General features: G+C 36.1%; 1 protein-coding gene across 1 annotated transcript in view; it reads right to left on the reverse strand.

The window, feature by feature from the left end:
* Positions 1 to 487: 487 nt before the first annotated feature.
* Positions 488 to 15,023, reverse strand: part of NECAB1 (N-terminal EF-hand calcium binding protein 1) — a gene marked incomplete at both ends in the record, with an annotated part of 134,175 nt that continues 119,639 nt past the window's right edge. The window contains 4 exons of the mRNA XM_084230541.1: positions 488 to 647; positions 2,870 to 2,998; positions 4,235 to 4,312; positions 8,884 to 8,996. Coding sequence (XP_084086667.1) covers positions 488 to 647; positions 2,870 to 2,998; positions 4,235 to 4,312; positions 8,884 to 8,996 — 480 coding nt within the window. The remainder of the gene's footprint in view (positions 648 to 2,869; positions 2,999 to 4,234; positions 4,313 to 8,883; positions 8,997 to 15,023) is intronic.

Consider the following 15,023-nt stretch of genomic DNA (forward strand, 5'->3'; position numbering starts at 1 on the left):
AGAAAATTATGATCTACTAAATGATATAACTATTGCATTACTAATTGGAGCCCTATCACAGAATTGCTTACTTGTGAAAAGCTAGTTTATAGCCTGACATATGGATACTCTAGAGTTTGCAGCCAAGAATGTTTTATGTTTATGTATTAAATTTTTAGTAATATAAAGAGTAGTCATAGGATTATGATGGGAATGGAGTGGGCATTATTGAAGACCAAACTTCACTTACAGAAAATTACCTAAAAGTCACAAAACACTGATTTAACATTTGACAAATATACAAAAGCTGTCCTATGAAGCAGTACCCTAAAACTTCCCACTTTGAATTTTTTTTCATGATTTCATTCCTATTAGTATTCTTTTTTCACCTATTGGGATTTTGCCACTAAATAGTTTTAGGTTACAATGCAGCAAAACAGCAGCAAATATTGAGAATTGTGAACTTTGAAAATTGAACTAAAATTCACAAGATAGTTATAGGAGACATTTAGAAGAGTGCACATCGTACAATAAATATTAAAAGTGTAGAGTAATAACTACAGAGAATTTTCTGAATAACACTATGGATAAGAACACTTGTTTTGCACTTGGAACCATAAAGAAAATTTCTAGGAACATCTATTTGTTTTTCAGGATCCACCATGAAGCTGAAAAGAGAAAAAAGTTTATTTTAATAATGAAAATAACTACCTGTGCTAAAGTTCAAGGTGTAACTCACTCCTAAAGAAACTGTTTTCTCTCACATTTACTCTGCTCACTTATCTTTCTAGTCAGTTGTTATACTGTTTCATATCTTGTGATACTCAAAATATTTTAGATGTAGATATGTCTGTGTATGTAACTTGAATTGAGATTAGAAATATCTTAATAGTCATGTTTTAATCTCAGTACAACATGTACTTTTTAGAATACAACATGTAACAAGCTTTTATGCACAGATTTCAGGATGATGGGGTATAAGCAAGTAGATATATTTTTTAGTGTATTTATATTGTAAAGTTAGAATTTTTTCCCTAATGAATACAAACCTATGACAAAGAAGAAACGCAGTCACTGAAGTTTGTTCCTTAATCACCTGTGCTGCCACAATCATCTACAGCATTCCTGAAACTGTGGTATATCCTAAGTGAATCATGAGAAATTTCAATCATATTCATGGGTTTCTTATTTGAAGATTAAATCTGAGTTATACATACAAACTTGCCCTTAATAATATCTATAGTACCTAAATAGAACACAAACTGAGACAGCAATAACTTGAAAGCATTCACAACCTGATCTCCATCTCCTCAACTACCTTTGATTCTTTGAAAACGAATGCACTTTTTCATTTTCCAATTTATTCACCAATCCATCAAAATCTACCCTAAATTATAAATTCTAAGTAATTTTATTCTCAGTACTTTTATTAAAACTGTTCTCTTGACCAATGAATGACCTATTGTCAAACCCAATTTTCAGTCCCACTCTCTTCACTTACTACAAAACCTCCTGAGGAGCATTAGAGCTTGCATTTTGCTCTTCTCGGTTTCCTTGATATTCTACAATTTTTCTACATCTGAGTCTCCTCAGTCTCCTTAATAAAGAGAACTCTCTCCCAAACTTTTGTGCTTACCCACATACCTTCAGCAATCCCAGCCTTCAGCTGCTGTTGCTTCAGTTTACTCCTGAGAACTATCAACAAGGGTATTCTCTGGGTAGTTCTCGGTACAGATGGCTTTTTCTCCCCGCCCTGGCCTAAATTACCCTGCCTGAACAATGCCCTTTCCTCTCCATTTCTCCTTCCTGCTAAAGTTACTATTAATTAGAGCATACAATATCCTCTCAAAACCCTTTGAGGACTCTTTGTGTGTGTGTGTGTGTGTGTGTGTGTGTGTAAGAATACAATCAAACTCTTCATTATAATCTCATTATAACTCTTCATTTTTAACCTCACTTCTTTCTCTTCCCTCTCTTGATATCTTATATAAGCCTTATGCTTTTGTCATATCTCTGCACCCAATTACATTTAACATTCTTGCATTTGTTTTGCCTACAGTTTACTTCCTCTGAAGTGCCCTTCTCAGTATTTGTCCAAATCAATCTCATATTTTAAGCTCCAGCTCAAGGATAATCTCAAAAATTATTACTTTTTGAAATCCACTTGCCATTTTTTGACTAATAGTAACTCCTGAGATTACTGTTTTTTTTTGCAAACTTTTCTTTCCTATTGGGCACAAAGCATTTTATGGGTATGCACTGCTTTTTCACTTTGTACACTCCAGCTCCTAACACAATGCTTATTTAAAGTTGGAGCTCAATCAGTGTTAGTAAACAGACAAAATGCAAGCCCTAGCATTGGCTAACATCCAGTAAATAGATTTTTAATCAGTAATAGGATGTGTAAGTAAACACATGAATTTTGGTTTTCAGTTGAGTCTTAGCTAAGCTAGCCTTCTTAGAAAATTTCATTTCAAAATTGTCTTTCCACTCTTCTAATTACAAACAATATTTTAACAGCTATCATTATAAATCTATTTCTAAAATAATTATTTCCAATCTTTGGGTCGCTTACTTCAAATGTTGCTTGTTACAGTAATTTACAATATGTAAAGCATTTGAATAATTGTTTTGAAATGTGATTGAATTTGTACTTCAGGTTTGCTAAAATTTTTAAGGCAATCAGCAAGTATGTAATATTAGAAATAATTTGGCCAGGATTAAGTCAACTAAGGACTAAAGGCAACAGGATAAGTACATAGATCTCTTACCACTTTCCCCTCAAGTCTCAAATTTTAACATATAAATAATAAAAAGAACATCATAGACAAAGTGTTAGAGGTGACATATTGGGAGAAGAATATTCTTTTAAAAAGAAAAAAGACAATACAAAATCATGTAAAGCATTGTGAACCCAGGATAATTACCTGGAACTAGCATAGTAGATGTGAGTTCTGGAGTTTCCAAGAAATCCACATTACTTCTTTGGAATGTCTTGCTATAATTCGTCTGAAGATGGCTGTATAAATAATTATAGGTTAAGGATTGTGCATTTTTATTAATAACTTCCCAAGAAGAGTGTGGCAGAGATCAAATTCAGTCAAGATGGCAAAGTTTTGAATATATTAAGTGTCTGAAAGCAGACTTCTTAGCGTTAATCTAAAAAAAAAAAAAACCCACCCAGGAATAATTTAACAGTAGTTATAAGTATTTTTAAAGATTTTTAAAAACAGGAGAACACTAATTCTCTATAGAAGAAAAAGAAAAGATTTTAATTGCACCAAGAAGTTTAAACAGAAGAGGATGTTTTTAAAAATAGGATAGCTAAAAAGAGTGTATAGATTTTCATTGCTAGAGAATAAAAAGAAATCATCTTTCTTAAACTTAGACTTGGAATCACAGAGCAGTATAAGTTGTCTATAAAGCTCCGTTTTGTGCCTGAAATTCTATTGCTATCATTAATGCATTATAGTAGAAAATGCCTTAAAATAGTCACAAAAATGAAACTTCTAAGTGAAATATGCATCAACTAAATTTCCTATTCAATTACCATGTTCAACACCCTAAAATATATAGTTATTAGAAATCTATATTCTCTTGCCATTAAAAAACAACCAGAACTATCTAATCTTAAAATAGCAAAAATTCCCTTCATCCCATTTTTCTAACTACTTGTCACTAAGTATTTTAAAGTTGACTTTTAACATTTGAGAGAGATATATATATAAAGGTTAGAAACAGTCTTCTCTTGTATATATATACAAGAGAAGACTGTTTCTAAACTTTTTTCAAGCAATGTCTTGAATTTACCCTTTATTTGTAGTGTTGACACATTTAGAAACTTCAGGGTGCGATCATCTTAACCAATACATATAGTTTTATTGTAAAATAACCAGAGACAATGAAAAAAATCAGGAAATAATTTTTTCCCTCATACATTCTCTTCTGCATCCTTTTTCTCCCTCTTCTCACATCTTAAGACATTTTGACTTTAAATCTTGATACCTAAATCTTACCTGAAAGCATCAGTAATATGATAATATTTTAAGTTGGGCCATTACCAAAAGTATTTACATTTCAAGAGGAAAGTGATTTCTAGTGCATGGAATAAATTCCTAAGAATGGGATCTAGGAAAATGAGCAGCAAATAGGACATGTTTTATGGTGAGGTAAAGGGAATGAACTTTTTCTGACAAATCCTAAATTTATGTGTATCTACTGACAAAGAAAAAAATAAGGCCTGATCATAACTTACCTATTCCACACACTGCTATTCTCCCAGAATTCATAAATCATATAACGAGATTCATTTGAAAGCTTCTGTATAGAAATACTGTAGTGAAAAAGAAAAAGCATAATTAGATAAGCAAAATGCATTTTCTTAAGCTCTGGTATGAAACAATCATCCTTTCATATAGGAAACACCTATGGTGACTCCATGAAAATTGAGCAGTTTTATCCAGAATTAATATATCTGACATTTTTTAAGTTTTATAGTTTAACATAAGACTCAGTGTGTTACAGGCATAACTTAAAATTTTATTAAATTTTATTTATTCATTCAGAAAGATGTATCAAATACCTGTTGTACTCTGGGTAAGAAAAAATGTGAAGGTGTGCTCCTTCCTTGTCTTCAAGTGTGGCTCTTTGGATCTGTTCTGTCAATCTCTATAGCCTAATCCTTGTCAAACTTTTGGCTTTCTATACTTAGATTGACACATTTTGTTTGGAGTCCTGCTGTAAGGCATTTGAGTCACCTGGACTGCACTGCACTGCTGACTCTCAGTATTTTTTGCTCCAATTTTCTTCTGTTCCACCTATGTTTGAAAGTCCATGATCTGGCCATAATCATCATTATCTTTTTTTTTTTTTTTTTTAATAGAGGCATGTTTTTATTTATTTATTATATTTGTTTGTTTGTTTTGTTTATACATGCGCTGGGTACAGTCAGAAGCGCGGGAGGGTGAGAGAATTCACCAGAGCCAGAGTGGGGAGCAGAGCAGGCAGAGGGACTGAAGTACACTGCTGAGGGGAGCAGCGGGTGGCAGGAGAGGTCTGCGCACCATGTGGGATCCTCCTCCGGTGGCCAGGGAGCAGCCGGGGATCGAACCGGCGCCGCAGAGGCCGCAGGCAGCTTCGCAACCCAGCGCTCAACCGCTGCGCCACCGGGGAGGCCCAATCATCATTATCTTTTTAAATTTCTTTTCCAATACAGGGAAGGCAAATTTATTTCTACTAATCTCTGACTAGTCTGAGAGTTGCTAAAAGCCTATAAAATATGTTTTGAACTAGGGAAAGGCAAGATGAAAGGTTGAAGAGGCAAGATGACGTGAAGTCTGGGTTTAATTCTGTTGCACTAAGGATTTATTGAAGGATTTAAAGCAGGGAGAGTGTCCTGATTATAGCTTGGTTTTAATGGCAGTGTGTGGTATCCAATGGAGAGCAGTAATATAAAGCAGAAAGAAAAGTTAAAAGGGTAGAGAAATTGTTTAGGTGAAAGATGAAGATTTTTTTTTAAGGTAGAAAGGAGAGTAAAAATAGAAAGATGCCTTTTAAAATTTATGTCCAGCTTCTTTAATGAGTGACAATATATTCACATTAGGAATAAAAATGAAAGCTTAGAAAAACAATACCCATTTAAGAGAATAACGTATTTTAATAGTCAAGCTAAATGTAGACTGTTTTACTCAAGGTGGCCAGCAGGTGGTAGTATCTACACAGATACAGTTCATGATTTTTTTTTTTTTTTTTTTTTTGGCCCTGTAGCTCTTCCCCAGTAAATACTGTTGTTCAGAGTTGTTTTTCTGGCTAGCTTCATGCAGTAAACAATATTATTAGACTAATAACAGATTTTCTCAGAGAAAGGTTCATAATAGAATTAAAGGAATTGAATATAAGTAAAATTAGAGATTTTCTATTCTAGCAGGTGTTCATGAATATGTTTTTGGAACAGTTCCTTGAAACCTCAAAAAAGAGCTGCAAATTAATATAAATATCCTTTTCCTAGGAAGGGGGACCATAACTTCCATCATAGTCTCAGGTTTACAATCTCCAAATATATTGTAAAATTGTAATAGACAAATACAAACCTATGGCTTTTTTAAGAATCAAGTTTATAATAGCATTTTAAGCCATCTATAAACTACCTACTCTAAACATTCATTTTTATTATTTTACTTATTCCTGACAGCTGAACTTTCTATTTTCCAGACTGGTCAAAAGACCATAAGAAATTCATAAAATGTTAGAGTAAGTTTCAAGATTTAAAAAAATTAAAGATATCAGTGTGATAAAGGTGACCTTCATGTACTGCATACTAGCTTTGTTACCTTGCCTTATTATTTAATCTACTTTTCTTATCTGTAAAATGATAATAGTACTATGAAGAAAAAGTGGTGCATGTAGAATGCTTAGCCTGGTGTGTGTGTGAGAGAGAGAGAGAGAGAGAGAGAGAGAGAGAGAGAGAGAGAGAGAGAGGAGAGAGAGAAGAGAAATAGCTCTAACTAAAAATAAATTAGCACTTTCACTGAACAAGTATTTATTGAAAGTTAAGCCTTAAATGGTATTAAAACTAAGAAGCATGGATGAAGTAAAAGGAAGGAAAATAAAATGAGGGAAAAAACAAACCTATTCACTTGTATTGATGATAGTCAGTTCTATGGATGTTTCTTTGGTCATGGTAGAAATCTCAGAGCGGATTCTTGTAATTCCACATTCAAGTTCCCCAGGTCCCTGACATGGAGTTTAGAACATATACAGATACCAGAACCTCGAGCTGAGAGTGACTGCAGAAATCATATTATTTTGCTTACTATCTGGATTGTAGGCCAAGAATATGAAGAGTAACCTGATTTCCCAACTGGATTCTAATGCCCTTGAAAGCAGAAACTATTCTCACTTTCTTCTGGTGTCAAGTATGCTTCTGAGAACACACTGTGTATACCACATATATTAAGTTGGTACTTCTTCATTCTAAACAGAGGAATTCACTTCTATCATTCAAAAATAAGTTAAAGAGCATCAGTGTGTATGTGTATATGTGAGAGAGAGAGAGAGAGAGAGAGAGAGAGAGAGAGAAACAGAGAGACAGACATGGGTGATATAATTAATCTGCTCGAGTTCTACATTTGAAAATTTAGCTGGCTACTAAGACAAAAACTCTGTCAGTCCCCAAACCTCTTTGAGTCTTTTGTCATATACCGAGGAGGCAATAATATTAATTTAATGGTCTAAATTTAAGAAATAAACCTTTGTTGTAATTGGAGGTATCTTACATTTTATGGTTAACCCCTGGCTAACCATATCAGCCAAAGAATTGTTTACTGAGCCATACTTTCTAGTTTCTACACTGGGGATGAATGGATGTGTGTGTGTTCATATATGTATCATACATTTAATATCTGAAAAACACAAAATAGATTATTTTTGCATTTTCCAAACATTCAATTCTGTTTTTAAATGAGTAGACTTTTAAAAAATAATCTCAGCAAATCTCTCAAGTCACTGACCTAAAGGACTGAAATGAGGTTTTGATTTGTGCCCTTCTGAGCCTGTTGTGAAGCAGAACAAGAAGGAAACAATGGCGTGTCCTGGTCCCTATTACAGAGGTGCTGCTGGGAATATGGTGAGCTCCTGACACGGATGATGCTAGCAGGTTCTCTACTAGTCAACAAGGAGGCAACAGTAAACCCAGGTCACACTTCCAGGGTCTTGTGGATGGGAGGCACTATGCAGAGCTCATAGTTAATCCTCAGAACCATTATGAGATTCTTGATAAGGGCACTCTGGGGTATAGAGCCTATAAAGGTCTTCACCCAAAGCACAAAATTAGTACAATATGTTTGATTCCAGAGACAGGTTTCTTAGGTGGGGAAGTATTCTGCTGGAGTATGACTGCGATAGTTACTGGGAGAAACACCAAAGCAAGCACTCAGACATCGAGTGTGTTTTTCCATGTTTGCACATGTGTACACATGCACTAGAACACATGCCCAGAAAATATTTGAACATTATGAAGTGCAGTTTAAAGAATCTGCCTAGATATGGGTGACGTGGTTGTGACTGTTGTCCAGAAGCAGGTGAGTTTGGGGGTGAGAAGGATTTGGTTTGAGCAGAGCAAGGGGTAGTTGAGATCAGCTGGGATCACAGTCCTGGGAAAACCAAGGTGCAGTGCAGGAATGGCTGTGCTGAAGCAGGGTGCTTGGGTGAGGGAGGACAAAAAGAGCTGTGGTTCCTGGGGTCTGCTGGTAGGATGAACACAGGAACAGTATAAACATCTGGCATTTGACAAGAAACTCACTGGAGGATTACTACAAGTTTTGATGAAGGGAATTCTGTAATTGTCACCAGAATATTATTGTAGCAGCTGCTCATTGGTCCTCTTGGAGTAGACAAACTGAAGATGAGGAGTAGTTCATAAATTTTAGTAGCCTGAGGTAATAGAAGCCTGAGTTGGGGTGGCCATAGAAAGAGATTTTTTTCCCGCTCCAAAGACCAAGGTCGGCAATCACGACTTCAGAGACTGTAAAATTTCCTAACAGCAGAAATGGTTATTGGGCCATAGGGCATACTGTCAAGGGAGCAGTTAGAACTAAATGCACTGGAGTTGGGGCCTCCACTACTCAGGATGGTATTAAATCAGAGAGCAGGTCTGCCTGGACACAAAAGGGGGAATTTCAGCCTGTATGAAAAGCCTCTTCTCATTCATATTGTGCTCTCCATTTTATTTCCCTTGGTGCCCCTAATAATCAAATATGGACAGAGTCCTAGGACAAAAGAGAAACACTCAGTTAAACTCTGCAGCATGTATCACCCAGAGGGATGAAATAATTAGCCTAACTTCATAGGAGGATTCTCCAATGTCTAGCCCCACCCTCACTAGGGCACATTCGTGGGAGCACTTACCGCAAGCATCCACTTTGGGAGGAAGCGCTCTCCACATAGTGTTTCAGAGCAAGCTGGAATTCTTCCAAGTCCTCTTCTATCACAGACATCTGACGCTGCACGAGCATGATGTGCTGAGGGCAGGGCAAGTGTTACTGTCTTGGCTGTCATGGAGCCTGGCGTAAGCCACCCCCCACCACCCACCCCATTCCACAAACAGATCTCATTTAAAAACATGTCAAGGAGGGCCATGATAATATCTCTGTATAAAAGCTGTAATACATGGAGGATATTTCTGTTGCCTCTAGAGACAGACACTAAAGAAAGTTTCCTTCACTACATGCTTCCCTTTTAAAAGCACTGGCTCTTTTCAATGTTTTTCTTATTTTTTGAGTAATTTACTTTATTACATCTTTGTTCATTTTTTGGATAGTATTTGATTTCTCCCCTCCACTGTAGTCCCTGCAGTTCCCCCATCACCATGGCACCTGTGAACCATCACAGTCCCTTGTGCTCTTCCTTCCCATCTATCAGCCCCCTGCCTTCCCCACCCCTCTGTATGCCTCAGATCTATGGTTAGCCTGCAAGTTTTGTCTTTTTTTTCTTTTCTTGACACTTTGTTTGGTTTCTTGAAATTCTGCATATAAGTGAAATTCACCTCATATTTTATCTTTTTCCTTCTGGCTTATTTTGCTTAGCATAATACCTTCCAGCTCCATCCATGTTGCCACAAATGACATGAGTTTGTTTTTTGATGACTGAGTAGTATTCCATTGTGTATATATATGTTTTCTTGATTCATCTGTTTTGATTCATTTGTCTGTTTTGGGGCATTTGGGTTGTTTCCATATCTTGGCTATTGTAAATGGTGCTGCAATAAACAGGGGTGCAAGTTCCTTTTTGAAGCAATGTTTTTGTGTCCTATGGGTAGATTCCTAGGAGTGGAATTACTGGGTCATATGGTAACTCCATTTTTAGTGTTCTGAGGAACCTCCACACAGCTTTCCACACTAGTTGGACCACTTTGCATTCCCTCCAGACGTGTTTCTTTTTCATCACATCCTCAGTAGCATTTGTTCTGTTTTTATTTTTATTTTTTTTAATATGAGCTATTCTCACAGGTGTGAGGTGATTTTCTCATTGTGATTTTGACTTGCATTTCCCTTATAAGTGATGAACACTTTTTCATATGCCTGTTGCTATTTGCATTTATTCTTTGGAGAAGTGTTTTTTTTTTTTTTTAAATCTCGTCTTTGGTTGTTTGTCTTGTTGAGTTGTATAAGCTCTTTATAGGTGTTTGTAGATGTATGGTGTACAAATATTTACTCCCATTCAGTAGGATGTCTCTTTATTTTGGTTGCTGTCTCCTGTACAAAAGCTTTTTAGTTTGCTGTAGTCCCAGCTGTTTGCATTCTCCTTTGCTTTTCTTGTAAAAGCAGTGGTTCATACTTAGAATCACAGGTGAATTTAAAGTTGCATTTATGTAAAAATTCTGGGATTTGGGGGCCTAGGCACCAGTATTTTTAAAACTTCCCCAAGTGATTAATGTGATGCCAGGTTTGGGATCAATGACTTAGAGTTACCACATTTTAAAGAGAAGTCCTACTGTACACAGTGTGGAGCCCCAGCTTCTTCTTGGATAGTTCATAATAGTAAACATGTGGGAATCATTACCAACAACCAAATTGCAAAACACTGATGCATTTCCAAAGGTTCATGAACCACCAGAGAGTTCTTAGACATATTAACCACCTACATTAGACTCCCATCAAAATCTCATGACATTAGAAGGAACCTCATGACATGAAACAGTGGATCATAGTGGGTTGGATGCTAACTATTCCTTTTAACAATTCCTATTACTATTATTGAGCAGTTATAGTCCCTAAACATCTGCCTATGGCCTTCTCACAATATTTTCATCTAAACATTAAGCCTTTCCTCATCAGGGGTTGGAAATGAATCAAAAAGTGGAAAACAAAAGAGTAAGGAGATCATAAAAGTGCATAGCAACTATGTCAGGACAATATAGAATATGATAAAAATTAACCTGTGCAATATCCCTCAACTATATACAGGGAGGTCTAGAAGGAAGCCCTTGCTTGGTTTATTGTCTTCTGTTCTAATGGGTTTCTCACCTTACGTTAATAGTTATTGGTTTTGAACACCAATTATATGCATTATGTTAGGCACCTTATATACTCAATAATTGTCCCTGTACTTTGGGGAGGTAAACTGTTAGGTGTTGGATTCTGGGTATATAATGATAATCAAGAGAGAATTCCTGTCTTCATACAGTTATGTAAATAAATAGGGATACCTAAGGTATAACTTTAGGTATGGTTAACTAGCACATGAAACTGCTTATATGTAAGTTGATCAGAAGTGACTAAATATTTGAGAGAACTGTATTACCAAAAAAATACGATTTTAGTCTTAAAATCCTTTGATTGTTGAGACTTTAAAAGATTATTTGTACCCCCAAATTTATGTGAGCAGGAAGCAGGTCGTGAAAATTGCAGAGCCCCATGCAGGGCAATACTCCCTAATAGGCTGTTTCATTTTTTAATTAAAAATTTTATATATGCATATAAGAACTGGGGTGTAGGCCAGAGGTGTGGGAGGTGAGAGGATTCACCAGAGATAGAGTGAACAGATTGATCTACTGCAATACACTGCTGAGGGGAGCAGCGGGTGAGACAGAAGAGGTCTGCTGCACCATGTGGGTTATCTCCATGGCAGGGAATCGAACTCAGGCCTCAGTGCTTGGTGATAGCTTGATAGACCTGAGACTTCCTGTGCCACCAGGGAGGCCCTCTACTGGGCTGTTTCTTAAGAGGTCATGGAAGATAATGGACCAAGAAGAAATTAAAGAAAAACAAAACAAAACAATGAACAACATGGTTCATTCTATGGAGATTGAGGGCTAATCATGGAATTTCCTTCACTGACACAGACCTTCCTAGCATGGATTCATCATTGCAATGAACCAGTAAATGCTGTGCTTCTTTTTATATCTGTGTTGTACCTTACTCTTTCTTTGATATAGTGTTAGAACAATTCAATGTTTTAAAATACACATAAACATTTAAAAAACAGTATTACATTGTTTTCAAAGTGTTTCCTGGCCTCCTAAATTACGTTGTATTATGTTGCTGTGCAAATGTATACTTTTCTATAATAATCCTCATCACTTTTTATTGTAGAACCTGTTTAATTGCCTATATTTGCATCTAGTTTATTTTCTAGCCTGTAACGTAATTTACCACTTGATGGCCAGACCGCTGGACCTGGCACTTAGTTGGTGAGCAAGTTATTTTTGGAACAAACAAGTAAAAGATTCTTTCACTTTTGCTACTGACTATTCTCAAATATTCCTTTAATCTATATCATTCACATTCTATTCATTCCAGGAAGGGATTTGATGTGGTGCTGAAAATCCAGAGCACTGTGCTCTTTATCTAGCCCCGCATGTTATCCTCCCTGTCCTTTTTTCTCCTTTAAGAGCAAAGTATATAAACTTAAAAGAATTGGCTTCACTTTCACCAGCTATATGGCCTGAACAAATTACTTAGTATTTCTCTTCTTAGGTTTCTGATACATAAAATTAAAATAGCGGTTCTAAAGTCAGAGAGTTTTGGGGATTAGGTGGCACAGTGTATGCAAAAATCTCCCCCATGATAGTTAATAAAGGTTACTCTTCTTGCTTCAGGCGAGAAAAAAATAGATTTAAAAAAAGAAATTACACTCTAGGCTCACCATTATATAACGGCTCATGTCCCAGAAAACAAGATATGGCAGCTGCCAGGGTGCAGGACCTCTGCTATGTGCTTAAGTAGACTGATCAGCTCATCTGCTCTGGTCTACTGTAGGAAAGCTCATGCGTTATCTCTTAGTGCACAACCTTAACAGGAAAGAAAAACTCTACTTCAGGACCCAGCTGTGCACCAGCCACTAGTGTTGGAATGTTACATGTGGTGACAAGTGAAAGTCTAGTGTAGAACTGGGGTTCAGCTATGGTATTTCCACTTTTCCATCTCAATGTCTTCATCTGTAAAATAGGGCTCATGACAGTACCACCTCATCCTGCTATTGTGAGGATGAAGTGAGTTACGTATGTGTGTATTTGGCACAATACTTGGCAAATGCTCAGTAAAGATGAGCTTTTGAAAAGGATAGTATATAAAAGGAGAGTATATAAAAAATATTTGCTTTCTTTTTTTTTTTTGTCTACAAAGAGCTGATGAGACTCAAAAAAAAAAAAAATCCAGTCAAATAATGGGCAGAAGAGCTAAAAAGAAACTCTCCAAAGAGGAAATGCAAATGGTTAACAGGCATATGAAAAAATGTTCAACATCACTTGCAATCAGAGAAATGCAAATCAAAACTACCATGGGATACCATCTTACACCGGTGAGAATGGCACATATTTAAAAAACTAGCAACAACAAATGTTGGCGAGGATGTGGAGAAAAAGGAACTCTCCTGCACTGCTGGTGGGAGTGCAAAATGGTCCAACCACTATGGAATGCTGTGTGGAGATTTCTTAACCTACTAAAGATAGAGCTTCCATATGATCCAGCAACTCCACTCCCAGGTATTTACCCGAATGACACAGAAGCAGTAATTCCAAAGGGCACCTGCACCCCTATGTTTATAGCAGCACTATTTACAATAGCTAAGCTTTGGAAACAACCCAAATGCCCAAAAATAGATGACTGGATTGAGAAGCTATGGGACATATACACAATGGAATATTACTCAGCAATCAAAAAAGATAAACACATGCAATTTGCAGCAACATGGATGGAGCTGGAAGGGATCATGCTCAGCAAAATAAGCCAGAAAGAAAAATAAAAATACCACATGGTCTCACTCAAAGCAGGAATTTAGCAAACCTAAATAAAAGACCAGGAAAAGACTAATTGCAATAAAATAAAAATCAAAATCAACAAGCAACTATATATAGACCAGAGACACACTACAGTTGGGGGCGGGGGGAGAAGAGGGATAAGGGTCAGAAAAAGGGGGTGGGAATTGTATGGGGAATATAACCAAAATGAAAATGCATACATTATGCAAAAATGAAAAATGATATTAGAACTATATAAAACAAAATAATTTATTAAAAAATTTGCTTTCTGATGTGGAATTTGTTTTTCAGTGTCCATGTACGTTCACTAATGGATGAGGAAAAATAACTAGTCAACTGGTTTCGGTAATGAGGATAAAATACTGAATACACAGTAGGATACAAATATGAATGCTTCTGTAAGATAACAGTGAAAAATTGTAGGTTTTGTAGGAATTGATAATGATGCCTGTGCTACCACTAATGAAAAGTCTTAACTTTTAATGACAAGTGTTTTACTGGAATTTCTGGAAAAACAAACAGTTTAAACTGTATTTACATTCCCAAAGAACATATTTTTTTTTTGCCTTCACACATGCTTCAAAACAGTTAAGCAATCTCCTTTCCTGCTTTTAGTAACATATTGACTACTGAACTTTCATCTCCAGTCCTTGACTCCCACTTTCTCAACAAAACCTACAGCTTTAAATTTCTGGGTGCCTGATGAATGCACACAGGTCACTATCTTTGAAGAAATCAAAACACTGTATGCCGGTGAAATATAGCTTATATCCAGGGACTGTGTGTCTATAGGATTCTAATAATGATTAATTATTAAACCCTTCTGAGAACCCCCAAATCATCTTCTCTGAAGATGTCCTTTGCACTATGATTTGGGCAGCAGCTGACACAAAGGTGAGTCTCCCCTTCTCTCAGGTAAACAGGGCCTGTGGATAAGTGCATGGCACAGAGATAAAGGTATTTTCTCTCTGTTTCATGGAAATGTGATTGATCCTACAAACCTGATACTATTCAACACATTTATGGTATAAGGAAAAAAGTGATTTTCTGTAGACGCCCAAAATTTTAAAATGCAAATTTCTACGAATACAAAATTCTAAATGCGAATGCACACATCCAGTCTCCCCAAATCGTATGTACTATAAATGTTTTCTTCAAAATAATAAAGCATGATACCTGTTGCTTTTCGATGAATTTATTCACTAAATCTCTATTTGTTGCACTCAGTTACCTATTGAGATGAATTTTGTTAATTTTTTCAATCTCTATAAATTGTTACCTTGAATGG

The sequence above is a fragment of the Talpa europaea genome, assembly GCF_964194135.1.
Source record: "Talpa europaea genome assembly, chromosome: 3".
NCBI classification, from domain to species: domain Eukaryota; kingdom Metazoa; phylum Chordata; class Mammalia; order Eulipotyphla; family Talpidae; genus Talpa; species Talpa europaea.